The following is a 19,415-nucleotide window of genomic DNA, read 5'->3' on the forward strand; positions in this document are numbered from 1 at the left end:
ATGCATAGACCTATATATGTGTATCTATTATTTAAGCTCGGAAATGAAGCAACCATAGAGAGAATGCAAGCCTACATGATCGTATTTCCCACGACTTAACTTGCTGCTGGAATTCAATGATAATATTTTAATAAAGCGCTTTCACACAAATATCTCTCATTTGTTTACGACGGAGAAGCTGCGATGCAATGTAAACTAAATACACTGTCAGTGTGTAAACTGTGCGGATGAGGAGTCTGACGCACGCGCAGGGCCCCCCGCTGAGACCCAGCGCTGTCCTGGCTGTGATTGGTCCGCCCCGGAGCGCGGATGTTGCCGCTCGTGTTTACTGCGCTGGACCCGGACTGTGCGCGCTCAGAGCGGAGGAGAGAGCCGACCCTCCACCGTGCCCGGACTGACCTCCAGCGTGACTCTCTCCACTGCCCCGACACTGACTGGCCTGTTGAGTGCTTTCACCTTTGAGTTCAGAAGGATTAAGTTCTGCCCGGTCCTCACTTTGCACCATGAGAGAAGCGGCGCGAGTGTCAAGCAGCTGACAGAAGAGGGTCTTGTACATTTACGGGTTTTTTGTAAGTCACTTTGTTGCTTCAGTCGCCAGTACTTTCTGATCGGCTGATACGTTCACCTCATGTTTTACTGTAGGCTAAAATCAACCAGACCAATGAATGCCCACAACTTTTTCCATCTTTTTTTTTTTTTTAAACGGTGATCGGTGTCTCGGTTCGCTTAACACCAACTTTTTCATTTTGTTTCAGAGTTGGGAGGCAGGTTGATTTTGACTAGGATGTACGTCCTGAAGACTACTCTCTTTCTATCTGTGGCTGTTCTGCTCTCCGACTGTGCCAGAGGTAAGTGCTTGATGATTTTTTTATTAGAAACAAAGAAATAATCTAGAAAATATGTGGCTAATTTTTATGGCTGGCGGCATATTGTGTTGGCATTGAGAATGTGTGATATAATAAGAGCAATAATGAAGGCAGAATGCAAGGACTGAGGACAAAGCCATGCTGTAGGAGCAACCTCTACCCCCCAGGAAAATAAATAAATAAATCAAGTTTGGAAGGAACAACGTGCTAGTTCAGCCAGGTCACTGTGGGTCACATGCTCTAGCTGTCAACAGAATCAGTAAACATCCCCAAACAATATGCAAACTAGGGCTGCAACTAACGATTATTTTGGTAATCGATTAATCGACCGATTATTTTTACGATTAATCGATTAATCGCTTGGCTGTGAAAGGTGCATGGAAATTGTCTTTTTTTCAATTTTTTTATCACATAGAGCTAAAGTGGCGCCGCTTGAGGACACGTGGATGGAGTAAACTTAAAGTAAACGTTTGTAGGAGGCTCTTTGTGCTAATTCTGCTTTGATTGGACGAGACAAAGACAGATATTTATGAAATTTACGATGTACAAAACACTGCAGACCCTAACTTTAAAAAACAAAGTAGGTTTTCATCCAAAATACATAATTGTCATGTCTTTTTTGCTCAATTTTAGTCTGTGTTTACTAGAAAACGATTAATCGATTACTGGAATAGTTGACAACTATTTTAGTAATCGATTAGTTGTCGATTAATCGATTAGTTGTTTCAGCCCTATACCAAACGAAACAAGTATGCTTTTATTCTGGCAATGTTGTGAAAAATCACTACTACTCACACAACAACACACTGTGCATTTATTGTAAATATTTATCCACTGGTCTTCGCTGTTTTCATGCACTGCTGCTGCTGCTGCTATGCTGTGGAAGTAGCTGGCTGAGTTGACTCTTGAAGATTTATTTCACTGTGTCCAAGGCATTACTGACTGACTTATAAACTGTTGCACTAATGCGAGAATCTCATTCACCTCTGAGCATGCGTATAGAGGACTAAACTGCAGGGACAACAACAGTCAGTGCAGGCCAAGTCAAAAGTGCCTCCATTCATAAGTTGCATCAAAGACATGCCATCATACTGTAACTACTGCTGATGATAATATAGACCTTTTCCACTCCAGGCTGATTCTATGATGTTAGAGTCGCAGAGCAGCTATATCTTATTTGAATCTTTTGGCATTCATGAATAAAAGTGAGAGTTGCATTAAAAGTGCTTATGCTGAATGTGTTTTAAGTACCTCCGATGCTGGCAGGGGCAGAGGGCTTCAGGCCAAGCCAACGGAGAGGAAACATTAGTAAGTTTTCATTGTTTTAATTAGAAACAGCTTCCTGCATTCTGTGCTCATTGCTCACATCTGGAGAAATTTAGAGCACATTGGAGGCAAGGTATTGCTGCAAAAGCCTTTAAATTACCTATATCATCGCAGCTTTTCAGATCGGCAGTGTATGTTAACATTGCCATGTAGGCCGACCCAACAGCGTGAGGAAGTCAGCAAGAGTTAATGCGCTGTCGTTAAAACAAGACATGAGGCAACCTTTGACCCTGCCGTCTGCCGCGGCTGTGTGCAGAGTCCCTCTTTACCGGGTCTGGTCCATTTGGGGAGAACAATGAGTGGATTATGCGGTGGACCTGAGGTGGGCCCGGGCACTAAACTCATGTTAGCACTCAGCCATGCAACACTCAGTCAGAACTCAAATTGGGGCTGTTCAGAGCTGCACATGAAGCCCCTCTGCGCCTGGAAACTCCCACCGAACCAGAATGACCTTGGAAACGCGCACAAGTAGCACCGAAGGACACCTCCGAGATCAAGCTTTTCGTGGACAGTTGGGGAAAACATGTGAGAGAAAGTCTTGGCCTGAGCATAAGTGTAACCCAACATGCTTCATATACGACACCTGAGGACAAATTATGAAACAACACTTGCGCTTTATGAGCCTGAGTTGACAAGCTTTACAACTCAGTCATTATTTATTCAGCCCATCCTGGGTTGTGGTAAGCTACTATAGCCACAGCGGCCCTGGAGTAGCCTGACAGAAGCAAGGCTACTACTAACCCGCTCTACCATCCGAGCCCACAGCGTTACTACAAAACATTGTCTTTATTAATATTTTTTTTGTATTTTTTTGTGTTTGAGACAAAATCTTCAGTTATGCTACAATTCAATATATTGCAATGCTATTCAGTAAACCTAAGTGCGTGTGATAGAAATGCAAGTTGAAAATAAGAATAAGAAGAGCTTTCTTGTTTACACCAACTTTCTGCATGCCACATTTATTACCACTTTGAGACTGGCTGGAGAATAGTGTCTTCTGCACTTCATCCCGCTGGCAGGACAGGAGTCATGTTTACTTTGGCTGCTCGCTGAGCCCTCATTGAGTGACTTTAATGGGCTTTTCAATTAGCAGGCCTGTGCTGTTTGTCCGTCGCAGCTGTATGCTAATGCCGCGCGGAGAACAAACTCACAGATAGTTAAGCTGCGTGTGGACAATGCTCATGAAGTGTCGGGCCAGTTGGCTGCTGGTGCCGTGCTCCTCAGACCACACACACTCACACTTCCTGCTGCTGTTCACTGGATTCGGGTCAAGTTAAACAGAATTCTTTCGCTGCTGTTAACTTTCCGCAGTCCTCACAAAGTGCAGGCCGTGGAGTCAGACAGGGTCCATTGAAATGATAATCTCCTGTAGATGTGCACCTTGAATGCTGAGGTGCTAATGAGACTTCAAGCCACATCTCATGGATCTAAGACTATTACCAATATGGAAGTCTGGTACTTGGTGAAAGAAGTCTGGTTACATGTGTTGTCATGTGGTGATGTAGTGAATACAGCAGGACTTGGTTCATCTGATTTGTGTGCTGGACCAACAGCGGCCTGCTCCCTTCTGCCCTGTTTAACTGTAGACATTCAGCCTGTTCTTTTAGCTTGGTGCTTTCAGGCTTGTTGTTTTTATAAAAGTCTTTGTGTTTTCCTGCAGTTCCATTACACTCGGCCTGTTGTTCTTGCTAACCTCGCAGCTCAGTGCTCACACCCTCCCCATGGCACAACAGTTAAAAGGTTGATTGAAAGTTATGGTGGCAGCAGAAATGGCTGGCTGGGCGTGCAGAAAGCCCGGCCAAGAGCACTGCTGCTGGGGTAACGAGCTCTGAATGAGCTCCCCACAGTTCCTGTTTCCACTGGCTCTCTGTGCTCTCTGTTCGCCTCCGATGGGCTTCAATGGGACCCCACATGGCTTTTGGCTTCTTCACTTCCACTTTGTTTTTCATTAGCATTTCTTATGAGTGACCTCAGGCATTCTAGTGCATTGTACCCTTTGAGTGAGTTCAGAAAGAGTGTGTCCAGGGCAGAGGCCAGTCCCTCGGTGTCAACTGTATGGGCTGTCATCTTGGAATTTCTCCTGTTTCTGAGAAATCACTCAGACTCGGCCTGTGTAATGAGTGGAAAAAGTATGTTCCTGAGGCGTGGAGCAGGATTGGGAGGAAAATCCTTCCAGGAGCACACAGGCTAATCAGTCATATTTTACAGAGACCTGCCGCTGTCCAGACTGGCTGCACTCGCCCCCAGGATGATGGGATTTCCTTATGAACACACACCCTTACAGTCAGGGCCTGTGTGGACCCTGATCCAGGCCATGTGTCCAGGACAAGCTGCCTGAGGGTGCATCAGAATTTCTCAGGGTTCATTTAGGAATATCATTGTGCACCTCAACTTTGAAATGAGTGTGTAATGCAGCCTTTGGCCCGTGTGGACCTGGGCCTGGCCTGAGTAGACTCTGATCCTTCCTGACCCAGTCTGTGTTTAAGTCAATGTTTCTAAATCAGCAGTGACAGGAGGAACACACACTATGTTCTGGTCGACTGCACTGTTTACCCAGACTGAAATGGGACAAACTGCTGCTCATATCCAGACTTTGAGGCCTTTGTGATGCTTTCCAGGCCAAACCAGGTCTGGGGTCCGGCACTGGCACGCAGCCTTGCTTTGATCTGTTCACTGATCTAAACTGGTGTAGTTTCAAAATCAATTAATACAAAAATGACATAAAAGTAAAATACTAACAGTTGCAATGCATAATACGTAGCACTAATAGTGGCAACACTTATAGTATCTGCATTTATGACATAAATTTCATGGTAATGTAGTAATTTTTCAAATAGATTTTATTCGTCATTTTTTAATGGCACAGCCTAGCGCTCTTTCACAGCAAGAAGACTTGGGCCGGACGGGGCCTTCTGTGTGGAGTTTGTGTGTTCTCCTAGTGCCTGGGTAGTAGGGGTGTAACGGTTCACGGGGATGTATTGAACCGTTCGGTTCGGCCTGTTCGGTTCGGTCCACTTGCGTACCGTTTCGGTGTATTATTTTCATTAAATAATGTAAATTTATTATTAGCGTCATATTAAGTGCCGCGGAACAAAGTTCCTACGCGAGTTTCCGCACGGACGCTATTGAGTGACGTACATTGAAGCTGCATGTATATATTTCTATGATCAGTAGCCGAGAGAAACTACAGGCGCTGGCTTTAAGTATTTGATTAAAAGTCTTGAGCCTCGCTACAATATCCCGTCACGTCCGCACTTCAGCCAAAAAGTTACACCAGCGCTCAGAGCCGGTTCTTCCTATACGCAAACTACGTAGTGTTGTTTCACTGATTAATCAACGCGTTGTTGTTACGGGGACAGGCTCTTCCAGCGGGCACTCACTCTCCGCCTACTTCGCCACATATAACACCAAAACGGAGTAGTCTGGTGAAGTGAATGAGCAGGAGAGACCGACCGCCTTCCCCCTGTCTCTTCCAAAGCGCGAGTGCTTCTCCGCTTGTGTCCCCGCTCGGCCGTCTGTCTCCCGGTGCTCGCTTCGCCTCTTGCGCGGCTCCTCCGCGGTTGCATCATGTCACCTGTGTCCCGGGCGCAGCTCTCATGTTTTCTCTGCGCAGACTCTGGGCCTCACTCTCATTTAAACCCTCTTCTGACTGTGTCTGGTGAGTCTAGAGTATCAGGACAGTAGTTTGGCGAGTAGACGAGAGTAAAAAGCCGTTCACTGTGGCCTTTTTGTTGAGTTGAATCCACATGGTTCTCATGAGTTACAGTAACTCTCATTATAAGAGTGCAATTTATTTAAAATATCACCCAAATGGGTCACTTTTATTTATTTTATGCAAGAATTCTATTGTATATTGGCAGCTTTTCAAAAGAAAAATTGTGTTAGTTCTTATTTATTTGTACCGAAAATTAACCGAACCGAGCCCTCCAAAACCGTGAACCGAACCGAATACAATTTTAGCGTACCGTTACACCCCTACTGGGTAGGTTTCCTCTGGGTACTCCAGTTTCAGTCTACCCCAGGGGCAGCAGTGGCTACAGTAATAGCTTACCATCACGGTGTATGGCTTTGAGAAACTTGTTAACCCAGGCTTGTAGTGTAAGTGTAAGCCACAATTATTAATATAAACCTGGTTGTCTTTCATTCAATCGTCACAGTGTTCCTTTGGCGCTTTATTAGTGATACTGTAAGTTATGTTTTGCCTATGAGGCTCGGTCCTGTGTTTCCCAGACATAGTTGTGACGCAAGTGACATTTGGATTGCATCGGCCTTGCATTTGAACATGCAGATCAGCACTACTCTCTTGGCAGGGCAAAGCATCCTAAATGTATGCTCATGACCTCAAGGAGCACACAATCTGAATAGTGACAAGACCTCTAATTTGGTGTGAAATGTTTGTTTGTAGAGTCCAGACCTTTGGCATGGTCTTATTGACCTTTCCTGGTGGTCCTGACCTCTGAGCAGAAGAATAATAATCGTGTGTTCGAGACGAAGGTCACAAGCCTCTCAGACAGAAATCCTAGATATGTCCAGATTATTTCTCTTTCTCCCCCCATTAAAATCAAATCTCTCTGTGTTTGCAGCTGGCGATGCAGTTGTTAATCCCTTTACAGTTTGTTGAACTTCTTCCTTTAGCTACTCCTGATAATCAGCAGTGCCTTACGCTGACAGCACCCATGTGATTTCATGTAGTATATTTTCTAATGTTGTTTAGTATCGTGACAGAGCTGTGGAGGTTAAATATCATCTCATAACCGGTGTAGCAGAGAGGAGACTGCACTCTCACCAGTGCATACTGTTGTGCCCTTGGGCAAGACACTTACCTCAACTTACCTCCAGTGTCCGCACACACTGGTGAATGAGAGTGTGTGTGTGTTTGTTAGTAAGTACGGGGGAATTCCTTTATGTGCAGTGTCGAGTGGAGGTAGAAAAGCTCCATTGCGGGGGGTAGCGACGGGGGATGTTTTCAGATGTCTTCGCCAGCGGAGTTAACAGAGCATTCACGTCCAACACCTTTATCAGCATCGTCCTCTGTCCTTGCACCTCCCGCTGTCGGGCTGCTGCACTGTCACCCAATCGCTCCTTGTCCCATTCCCACCAGCGAGCGCGCCCATTCAGCAGCGCGCATCAGATGGGGCCTGAGAAAGAGCCATTGTACCACTGCTCTTATCTATTGATTGGGAGCTAAGAGGGGAAAATAACAGGTATTGATGGCGGCTCTGGTGGAGTGGCCAGGCAGGGCGTCTGGAGTGGTATAAAAAGGCGTATTCTCTTCCACCGACAATCCCCCCCCGCCCACGGTCTGAGCTGCTACTGTCAGAACAACCCTTCAACTCTACCCCCTGCACCAACGAACCCCCCCCACCCCCACCCTCTCAGCTTTCTTCTCCTGCCAGCTTCAGCCCCCTGTCCCCCAGTGTTTCAGCCTGATGTTTATCTGCGCTTGTGAAATGTATCGCGGAGTGAGAGTAGTGAGAGCGCGGAGGTGGCTTTCACACACTCCCAGAGCTGCAGCCTCACCTTTTCACTGCCGCCCCGAGTCAGGGCAGCCCGCACCGCACTCTTTCATCAGCGTCTTTCCCTGTAATGAAAGAAACTATACGTACAAGCCAAGCCATGAATGAAACGCTGGTGAAATGTTAGTGGAAGCACATGTTGTTCCAAAAGGTGTGGAGGAGAAGGAAGTGTAAAAGTAAAAGTATTCCCTTATCCAATTAAAACACTATTGATACAGATGATAAAGATGAGGTACAGTAAATACAAACTTTCATTCTTTCACATGTCATTTTCCTTAATGTTTTAGTAATCAGTAAATGTAACCGATTACTACCCAAGTACATCACCTGTGTTTGATTTAACACATACCTCTTGTGACAACGCTCCATTTTGAGCCTGAAGGACAAGAATGCCCTTTTTTGAAAGTGGTGCTTTCTCTTCAAATAATCCGTCACGAAATTGAGCAAAGAAAAACAGAGCTAATTATGTGAGTGCCTCCTCCTCTTCCTGCCAATGAAAGATCCCTTTCACACATGCAGGAGCCGGGGCCGGGCAGCGCTGCAGCCCTGCGCCCGACAGGAAAGCACATGTGTCGGGACTGTGGCTTTCCATCCACAATCAGCTCTCAGCATTTACTCATACAGAGCTGGATATCATTGATCAGAGTGAGCAGGGGAATGTGATGGGGAAAAGGGGAGAGGTGGGCAGTAATAGGGCCAGGCGAATGGGCGATACCACCATAAATATTTTGATCTGATTCAGGTATTTTCTGTTGAATGCAGCTTAGACACTTGCCGTAAACATTTCCCCACTCTCTCCTCCTGTTAGTCAGCCTTGTTTTTGAGACGGTATTGCACTTCTCAGAGTAGTTTCATGACAGCGTGAATTACTTATTACTTAAGTATCTTCAGTAAACAAACATAACACATAAGCCTAAAGTTGACATAAAAAAAAAAAAAGAGCTTTCATTTTGTACCTTATCTTAGGAACCATCTATTTGAAGTATTCGAAGTAAGCAACTTACCTCTCTCTTGGTACAGCAGTGTTCCACATTGTTTAACTGAATACTTTTGCACACCTTTGCTGTATTTTTGGGAGGTTCAGTGGATTTTTTTGCTGTAGAGAGTCCATACTAGCCATGAAGGACCCAACTTTTTTTTTCTTTAATAAACAGCTGGCTTATGAGCTAAAGACATTTGAGACCTACAAATGTCTTCTTCTGAAACACTGATGAGGCACACCTGCAACACAGTGGAGGCGTCACAAGAGACGCTACAGGAAACAAGGAAGGGACTAACAAGGAGGTATCCGGGCAAGACTTGCAGCTAAGCCACACATGCCTTCTATTCCTATTGTTATGACTAATGTTCGTTCACTGGAGAATAAGACGGATTATATTCGTTTGCTAAGCTCCTCCCAGAAGATGGTGAAAGACTGTTGTGGGAGCGGAGGGAGCTGCGCAGGAGGAAGAGGGAGGAGGAGGTGCTGACCAGTGCAGGACACCATGCTCTGAAACAGGGACAAACCCAGAAGGTGGTGCACTGTTTCAGAGGATCACTGAGGGCCAGGCAGGTTTCCTCCAGGCGCTCCGGTTTCCCCTGCCTCCAAAAACATGCTGGTCAGGTTGGCCCAATTGCAGCGGCTCAGGACTAACACCTGAGCGCAATTTTGTTGTATCAATGTACAATGAGAAATAAAGCACAAAGCACAAATAAAGTTTGTTCTACCACAACTAAATCATAAACCTTTGACTTATACAATGATGTTATTCAATATTTCAGTGTTATTAATGTGCTTATTCATTTGACTGCTGTTATGCTTTTTTACTTGAGATATTGTATTTTAAAGTAACGTTACTCTTTGTTGAGTAAATATTTTGGGTACTCTCTCTACCTCTGAGAGTTGTCTGTGTTGTGCAGTCAAAGGTTTTACTGGAAGGATCAAAACAGACAAACTCATTGTGGATACTAAAGTTTGTCGATTTCAAGTAAAACCAAAAAGCATAGCGCCTCGCAAAAACATACTCCCAAGCTCCACGGTTATAGGAGAGGCGTCCTTGAGCGGACTAACCCCTCCACACCTTGTTTTGAGTGAGACTTCAAAGCTTTTCGAGAGTTGAGACTGAGGAGGAAATCATTTGGAGCACATTCCCCAAACAGGACCCTCTTTATCACTGCCAAGTACTCGCTCAATTGAACTGCCCTTCTAACCGACTTGGGCTTCATGCTCGTAGTAAATGCTCAGAAACACCTGCCTGGAGGATTAACCTATTGTGCATGTTTTTTTGTGGTAGGGGAAACCGGAGTACCCGGAGGAAACCTACGCAGACTCAGGGAGAACATGCAAACGCCACACAGACCTTCTAGCCGTGACGCACAAGCACTAACCGCGATAATATTACATCCCTGAACTTGAAAACTAAGGAGTGAAATCCAGACATTCCAAGTCAGGCCAGAGTCAAAATCATTGGGGTTTGTCTGTGTTTGGCCATCGCAGCGTTCATTCCCGGCATAGTTAGCCGTGTGCAGCGCGCCTCTTCTTATGATAAAGTGAGCGTGGTTGCATGTTGCGGCCCACGCTCTGGCCCGTCTCGCGCCTGCCCCGCTCTCAGCCCTGAGTTTGTTTGCTTTGCTGCTGTAGCCGAGTTCTGCTAGCCTTCTTCTAACACCATCACAGGCTCCACTTCACCAGATCTGAAAGGACGGAGACCTCTGGACCAGCCATCCCCCCCCCCACACACACACACACACTTTGATCTCCTCCCTGTGCGCCGGATGACAGATCACAACCAATTATACCAGGTTGCTTTTTACAGCTGAAAATGGCAGTCTGACCTTGGCTCCAGCTACTGCTGCTCCTCCAGTTTTAGCGGTGACTGCTAATTCTGGAAGGTTTGATTTGGGATAAATATTTCACTTGGGAATGTTGGGAATGAGGGTCTACAAGTGCTCACAGAACTACAGACATGAAGCATGGATTCTTTTGGTCATAGTGGTGATCGTATTTCAATTAGGGATGAAGAAAACATTTTTTGCTAAGGAGAGTGTTATTGCTGGGAAACTTCTCACAGGGAGTAAAGGTTCTGTTTAGAAATAACATTGAGATCAGTTTATAGTTGTAGACATTTTATCACGATCACAAATGGACTTATATATTCTACATCTCCGCTTCATTCAGGACCTCCACGAGTGCCGCACAAAGTTACCCACAGACAGTCCACGCGCCTGGGGAGTGCCATCAAGCTGCCCTGTCCTGTAGAAGGTGACCCCCCTCCCCTCATAATGTGGACCAAAGATGGCCGCAACATCCACAGCGGCTGGGTTCGTTTCCGCTTCCTCCGTATGGGACTGAAGATCAAGGAGGTGGAGGCTGACGACGCGGGGACCTACATCTGCAAAGCCACCAACGGATTTGGCAGCGTCAATATAAACTACACTCTAATTGTTGTTGGTAAGTGACTATACTGCAATGCCTAACTGTTTAAACATCAGGGTTACTCTCGATGTGCAGTGATGTGTGAACTTTGAAAAGGAGGGCAGCACATTATGGCATTAGCGTTGAACTAGTGTGTGCTTTGAGTTTGAAAAGTTTTATAAGGGAACATCTCTGAACCTACAGGTTAAAGTCAATCCTTTGTCTCTGTGGCCACTGCTCTTGACCCATACTTCAGAGCCGCTGGTGCAACCTATCAGGGGCAGGCTATGTGATGAAACAAAACCAAAAAAACAGTTTATCATTTAATGCCCCCTTATGTCCATTCGTAGCACCTTGGTTTCCTTTCCAGCAAAGAATAAGGCATTACTTTAGAGAGGTCAAGCTTAGATCAAGTGGCTTTCTGAAGACTTAATGCTTGATCCCCGGGTCTATTGTATGTGCTACAGCCCTACCTCTCCCTGCCCAAAGTCAACAGTGGTGAGGGATATTGTTTCATAGCACTTCATCCTCCGTGTCTCACTCGGATCACAACATCTTCCCTCTCCTTGGGCTGCGCTGGCTTTAGCTTAAGATCTAGCCCTTTGGAATGAGAGCTACGGTTTGCTCAGGACTGGGGTTGCGTACGCTGCGTTTCCTGTGCCTTCGCTGAGCGTGATAAATGTGCGGGATGGAGCGTGAAGCCTGTGTTTAGTCTAATTATTCTAAGATGGCTAATTAGGGCCAGGAAGACGCTGGAGCCCAGTCTTGTGACGGCCGTGCTCCGAGAGCCATAATCAACTGAGCAAAGTGGGTCTGGACGGCGTTTATTTTGGGGTTACCTCAGTAGCTGCCGGTGAGTTCAATGAAAGGGTGTCTCCTGATTGTGCTGAAATGAATGGTTGGACATGGCTGTAATGCCCAGGTTCACTTGTGCTGTATCAAAGTCTCAGAGCTTACACTTAGAGCGGATTTATGCACTGATCTATTCTTACTCTCACACAATCCAGGCATGTGATGGATCAGCGCCATATCATTTGATTCACAACAGCAAACTTTTTAATGTTCGCCAAAGTCCAAAACACGCAACCTAACAACACCCAACACCTTTGTAGAACTTCAACATAATTTCATATAATAGTTTAAAGGAAGGTTCTCTAATTCTATTCACAAAGGATTTGACAATCAAAGGTGTCGAGCTCATTCCAATTTTTGATTTAATCCTTTTAGTGAAATATTGATTTCAGAGTGCATGCAGAAAAGTTACCAAGTGCTGCTTTAATCCAAGAGTAAAAAAGCTAAACAAAACTGAAGGATGTTGCGATATCCAATTTCAGAAAGAGCCTATTAACACTTTCTGCGGTTTGTGAAAGATGAAAGGGCCTTGCATTCCCCAATGCAAATAAGGTAGGACCGGCCCCAGAACTTTCCTCGCGCTCTTTGCTCTCCAAACATCTCTGTTTATTTTCACAGAGGAGCCAAAACACTGGACAGGCCTCACTGTTGTGTTGTGGTACTGGGTATGAATATTGGATTTGTAGAGGCAATAACGAGTGAAGTATATTTTAATCACATTTCTTGTGGATGTGTTGACTTTTGCAATCTTTGTAAGAATTGTTTTTATCTCCATAAAAAAAACAAAAATTGGTGCAATATTCAGCATCTTATCAGTCGGCAAGAATACATTTGGCTACATTTTTTTCACTATCAGGGCTCCAGAGTGCAACACATTTGGTTGCACACGTGCTCAGTAATTATGCTAATAAAATCTAGAATATTATGGACACAACCTATCAGGGTTTTGCCGAAATTATTTCAATTCTCAGGCTACTTTACCTTCAAATTTTCTGCAGTCATTTGGATCAACGTACTGTACAATGTCTTGCACCATCCATCATCTTAATCTACTGTATTTCTTGGATCCGATATTCGAGAGTGCTCTGCAGGTATTCACTCTTCTGCTCAGAGGAGGCTGAAATGCTGGCTGCTATACAGGACACAACTGCATGGCCCAAAAGACGATACACAGAGAGGTTGTGATGTGCCTGAGGTGACAGACAGTGGAGGCTGCGTCTGTCCTTCCCATGTAAAGTCATGTAAAGAATGTGGGAGCATGGTGTAACAATGCCCCTGGCCCCCAGCGAGCAATGCTCCCTCCGGCTGCTTGGGGAGGTCCCCTGACAACTGTCCTCAGCTCTCTGGGTCAGGACGGCACAACATACTGCTGTAGTTCACAAGCTCAAGCTACTCTATAGAGCCAGAGGCGGGAAATATATTCATGAAGAAATAAAGTCGCCAAAGCTGTTTAAGCAGCTTTAACAATGTCACCCACCTCAATGTGACACTGTTCGATAACACCTGCCAAGAGTAACTCGGACTTTTACTCATAGCTTGAATCAGGATCTTGGTCTGAAGTTCCAAGCTGGAGAATTGGCCTACTCTGCATGTTTTTTAAGTTGATGGGGGAAACCAGTGCAACCAGAGGAAACCCACCCAGACACAGGGAGAGCTTTGTGTGAGCCAGATGCAGTTGGATAAATTGTCTTGAATGATGTGGGTTTTGGGGAGATTGACCAACAGTGCATAACTCTCCCCTAGACATTAGACCATCCACATAAACATCTGGAGATCATTGTGAACCCCTGGTTATCGGGCCTTTCCTGTCATTTATCAGCGACCAATTGGAATTGCTAAAAACGTACAGTACATAGATTTATGATTTTAAGTAATTGAATTGTATTGCCTGACTTTACCTGACATCACCTTTTATTTTTACATTTAAAGAGACATACTGTACACTGCAAAATAGGCTTTTTTTAAACCATGTCATACAGTTTTGAATAATCTTGAATTTGTAGCTTCTATGTCCTCATCACAACACTTGTGACATGATAAGGTCAGTTGTTAGATCTCTATACATTTAGGAACTAGAGCTTCAGCAGCATTGGCTGCATTTGCATGGCTACATCACCCGTATAGTATTGGACTACAGAAAACACTCCTACTGCAGCCACTGACTTTAATGACTTAAACATGAACCACAATAACGATATGAAGCCACACAGCAAACAGACCATGATATAAAGCTGTTTCAGATTTACCTTCCACAGCTACAGCTCTCATCGCAGAAATAAAAAATGCTCTGGTCAAATATTCCACCAATTCCTGTCCTTTGGTTCATCTTCAGCGAAAGATGCTGCAGTGCTACAGTGAGGTCTGCTCCTCCATTGCACAATGTATGCAAATTAGCCATGTGGCTTTTAGTTTCCTCTAAATGAAAGCAAGAGCACAAACAGCCTTTAGTTAGGCGATTTACTGAGGCGGCTCTTCAGTGACGTGAGACTGTGGGTCCCTATGCTAAAATAGATATGATAGTTAGCATTAGGCTCCTTTCCCTACCTCCTTCCTCACTGACAGCACAATTCGGAGGCTTCTTATCATGGCAGACGCTGACGCATATCCAATTTGGAGTTAGACCTCTTACCAATTTGCTGATTTCGGCTCCAGCCTTATTATCTTTGGTTGTTTCCTCTTCTACTGCTGCGGCGTTCATCAGTATCTCCTGGATTTTATTGCATCACAACCCAGGCCCAAAAGAAATCCTGATCTTTATTTCTTTCCTCACTTCTCTACTCTATAGACATTATTTCACATGTTTATATGTAAAATATCAATACTAAGCTTTAGCTATTTCCGATATGTTCCCTTTAGGCTTACTTCTAAATCCTTTTCATATCGGTACATTGATATTTCTTTACCTGGTGGAGCTATTGCTAACCTGGCACAGCAGACCACTCTCCTGTATTTATTCAAAACTTTCCTTTGATCAGAGGTGGGTCTGGGTGGTCAAGCTAAGCAATAGTCACACTGTACCAGTTTAAAATAGGGTAATTGGAATTATCCATAAGATAAATGTGGGGGAATAACACATTTTCAAATCAGGGACTGCCATATATCTACAGCATTGTCATAGCTTTCTTAGAAAAATATTAATTATCTTTTATTGCTTCAGGAAAAAAGACTTATAAAGGTATGAATGGTTCTTTAGAGTGCTTTAGAGAGGAAACAGAGGAGGGAAAATGAAGCCCAAATGAAAAGCCCGGCAGTGTGTGGAGTGTGTTTGGATTGGGAGGCTCAGGAACTGGCTGGAATGCACAGAGCCCCAGTGAGCAACAGAGAAAGATTTCTTCCACTGGAGGCTGTTTTTTTTTTTTTTTTTTTTAAAGGAATGGCTTATTATAGTTGGCCAGTTAAAGCCTCCAAATAGTCATGACATCATGGCTGGGCCCGAGCGGCAGGGGCAAACAAAGGAGGGCTTGTACCAGCGCTGCCCTGAGCGTGAAGGCTTCACTGGGACCAGGACGGAGGCAGGAGCCGGGTTAGGAGTCACATCTGCTCCCCCGCACACCTCACTGATTTCCTCCATCCAATCCAGTGTGCCATGTAGGCTGATATAGTGATGCACAATGAAAAGTCTCACAAATGCTGAGTTTAAAAATGTTTAATTTAGTATTTATGCTATTTGGCACACATTTTTAATTACCAACTGCCAGATTTGTAAAAGCAGATAAGGTTACACTGCTGAACTTTTGCCTAAGCCTGGTCTGAGTCCGGCTGCATGATGTCAGCCGGTGACACAGCTGTCTCCTCCGGCAGAGGGCTTATAGGAAGTGATCATCTTACTGCCCTCCGCTCCTCTGTGTGACCCCAGCCTCAACGCACATGTAGCACCGGCCGCCACCTTATAATTTTTAGGTTTGATTGTTATGCGTGCTTTGCAGATGATTCGACAAGAAGCCCGCCTGGACCAGCTGATGAGGCGCAGTCTGAGGGAGGCATGGAGGAGCTGTCTGAAAAACTAGGTAATGATAATAAAAATGGATTGAACTGATGCAGTGCTATTGCTCGACACTCGTTTCCCATTTTACGGCTTGCGTTAGAGTTCTCATTGAGATAGAAAAGCGCCTTCATTTGGACTCTGTATCCCCTTCCAGTGCACCCCCGTTTCTCCGAGCCCACCAAAATGAGGAAACGAGTGATCGCCCGTCCCGTCGGCAGCTCGGTGCGCCTCAAATGTGCGGCCAGCGGTAACCCTCGGCCGGAGATCGTGTGGCTGAAGGACGACCGGCCCCTGAGCGAACACGAGGTGGGGGAAGGGCGGCAGAAGAAGTGGACCCTGAGTCTGAGGAACCTGAGCTCGGAGCAGAGCGGCCGCTACACCTGCCGCGTCTCCAACCGCGCCGGCCAGATCAACGCCACGTACAAGCTGGAGGTCATACGTGAGTGTCCCCATGCAGGTTCACAGCTGCAGCCTAATGCACACGGACACCCTGCTTCCTGTGATGCATGGATTGTAGCGACGATGTGACCTTAAACTACTTTTTCTATCCCCAAAAATATGCAACTTTTCGATCTGTTGATAGTGCCTATATCCTGTACCCAAGTATCAGTGTAACAGAGGCCTTCAGCCAGTCTGGGGCTGATTAGAGAGCAGCTGTGTGCCAGATGACCAGGAGCAAAAGCAGACAGGAAGCACACACATTATGTTCCAATCACAGAGCTAACCAGGGTGACATTGACAGGGAGACAATTAGCCAAGATTATTTAATGCTGGTAGATTTTCATGGTGGCTTGTAATAAAGTTTGATTCTGTCTCCGCAGAGAGGACCAACTCCAAGCCCGTCCTGACAGGCACTCACCCAGTCAACACCACAGTGGACTACGGGGGCACCACCTCTCTGCAGTGTAAAGTCAGGAGCGACGTGAAGCCCGTCATCCAGTGGCTCAAGCGAGTGGAGTCCAGCGAGGAGAGCCGCTACAACTCCACCATCGAAGTGGGAGAGCACAGGTTTGTGGTGCTGCCCACGGGGGATGTGTGGTCCCGGCCCGATGGATCATATTTGAACAAGCTGCTCATCACTCGGGCCAAAGAGGAAGATGCCGGCATGTACATCTGCCTGGGAGCCAACACAATGGGCTACAGCTTTCGCAGCGCCTTCCTCACCGTGCTGCTAGGTGAGCACTTCATTCACCTCCTACTATGTAAACCAGGTTGCAACGCTGGTCACTTGTGTAATGAAGCAAAATCACTGTCTGGTCAAAACTCAATCACCAGGTTATTCCACATTTGTAATCTGTAATCAAAGCTAAATATACTCTTTGTGTTGGCTATCTGTGTGTGAAAATTCTCAGTCTTCTTGGGCCACTTCACAGTTTGAACCATTTGAATGTCATCCTGGAATATGCTTATGCCATCAGGGAAAACAATCCATTGATGGAACCTGGTCGTTCAGTATAATCCGGTGGTCAGCTGAACACTATCTTCAGGCACATACTCGGCCAAAACAAAGATGCTGTCTGGATTGTTTTATTAATGGATTGATTTTTTTCTTCAGCCTATTCCAGGAAAACAATCCCAGAATATTTGGAAGACATAAATTTCACACTTGTATTGGCCCCTCAAAGAGCTCTGACTTAGTTTCATGTTAATTATTTTTTTAACCCAAGTGCTCTTTTTTGTCTGCCGCAAAAATATAAACTTCACTAACTTGTTTCGGAATACGCATCATTGGTGAAGTTGTTGACTAATAAATGTTTTTGCTTCCCTCTTACAGACACAAAGCCCCCCATCACCACAGTCTTCTCTGTGGCCCCCACCGCCCTGCCCTGGCCCGTTATCATCGGGATCCCAGCTGGCATCGTCTTCATCTTCGGAACGGTTCTCCTCTGGTTCTGTCAAAGCAGAAAGCACTGCCCCCCTCCCAGTGCTCACCCCGGGACAGCAACAGGACAGGTGCACTCCCACCCTGCCCGACCCGCCTGCCGGGAGCGGGACAGGCTGTGTGTGTCCACGCCCAGTACTAACCCAGACCAGTACATCACCTCGAGAAACTATGAAGAGTACCTAACCCCACAGCAGCTGCTCCTGAGCCAGGCAGCGCTCCCTCCAAAACTCTACCCTAAACTCTACCCAGACATCCACACACACACTCACTCCCACGTGGAGGGCAAAGTGCACCAGCATCAGCACATCCACTTTCAATGTTAGCAGCAGTTTGACAGAGAGGAGCTGTGGGCATTACACTTTCTGACACTCAAAGATGTGACAGTGACATTTGCATCCTCTCCTGGGGATGTGTTTACGTGCTGGAGGTGTGTCAATGGAGTAAAGACTGGGGATTTCCTTTCACCTGAGCAGCTCTTAGAAAAGTGGCTGCTTTACACTTGCTTGTGAATTTTGTGAACTTTTAAAGGTAGACCACTAAACTCCGAAGGACCTATCTGCCTCGGGTCGTGGTTCGGTTCGATGAAGTCTTTTCAAGTTGTTAGACCTCGCCTGAGACTGCACGGGGTGAATGTTTGTATTCGTAGACCTATATTTCTTCAGTTATCCTTTTCATCTGTATACCAGCTGAAAAAAGAAGTTGAGAAGTCAAGAAAACTTTTTTTTATTCAGAACTAAATTTAATTTATTTGAATAAAATGTATCAGACAAGTGTTTTATTATTCTTCGTTTAATCTGATTCACTCATGCCAGTTGCTGCAGTGTTTTGTGTTGTAGCTTGACCATCTTGTACATGTTGTTCTACTTCTGTTCAAAAGTCATGTCATTAGGATTTCAGGTTCCTGGAGTTTTATTCAGTTTTTGGACATCTCAAAACCAGGTTGTTTTTCTAGCGGTTAATTGTACACAGTTCACAATCCAAATTACACTGAACGCAAGAGAGACTAACAACTCCAGACAGCCACCGGTCAAGTGTACCGTTGGGGTGAGGCGGGGGGTAGCCAGTTTGGGGACAGTTGGGGCTTAATGTCTCTCAGACACAGAGCCGTCTGTCCTTTTCAGATGAGTGACGGCCCATGCAAGATTACACTCACAGACCAGCATCCTTCCCCCGTTTAAGTGAACCGATCCGCCGGCCTCCCCTACTCCACACCACCAGCGCATTGAGCCCCTCCAGATACTGTTACATCTGGCAGTTAGGAAACGCATTGTCTGCGGTGGGAGTGATGTGAAGGGGGCAGCTGATGGCCCGGGAAAGAAGGGGGACATTGTAGCAGCACTTGTTTTGTTATCACTCGTGGGATGGAGATGAGCGGCGTTTGAAGAAGGGCTCGGTTCTAACGAAAGTGGGTGACCATTACACTCAGGTCTAATGACATCTAGGCAGACAATAGTTTGTGCACTTATGTTGCCAAATTCTGTATTTAATTTATATTTGTCGTTTCACACTAACTGCTAAAAAATAACTGGCTTTAATATAAACCAAAGGAATCAATAATATACAGTTATTGCTGACACTGGTAGACCTGTTT

The 19,415-nt window shown here is 45.5% G+C and overlaps 1 protein-coding gene across 1 annotated transcript; it reads left to right on the forward strand.

The window, feature by feature from the left end:
- The first annotated feature begins 346 nt into the window (after positions 1–346).
- On the forward strand, positions 347–18,586 carry LOC306975557 (fibroblast growth factor receptor-like 1). Its single transcript, XM_079573130.1, has 7 exons — positions 347–569; positions 756–848; positions 10,866–11,138; positions 15,881–15,961; positions 16,094–16,378; positions 16,761–17,114; positions 17,714–18,586. Exons 2-7 carry the CDS (start codon positions 785–787, stop codon positions 18,145–18,147), a joined length of 1,491 nt encoding a protein of 496 aa, XP_079429256.1. The 5' UTR covers positions 347–569; positions 756–784; the 3' UTR covers positions 18,148–18,586.
- Positions 18,587–19,415: the final 829 nt, after the last annotated feature.

This window comes from Gobius niger, assembly GCF_951799975.1.
Source record: "Gobius niger genome assembly, chromosome: 16".
NCBI lineage: Eukaryota > Metazoa > Chordata > Actinopteri > Gobiiformes > Gobiidae > Gobius > Gobius niger.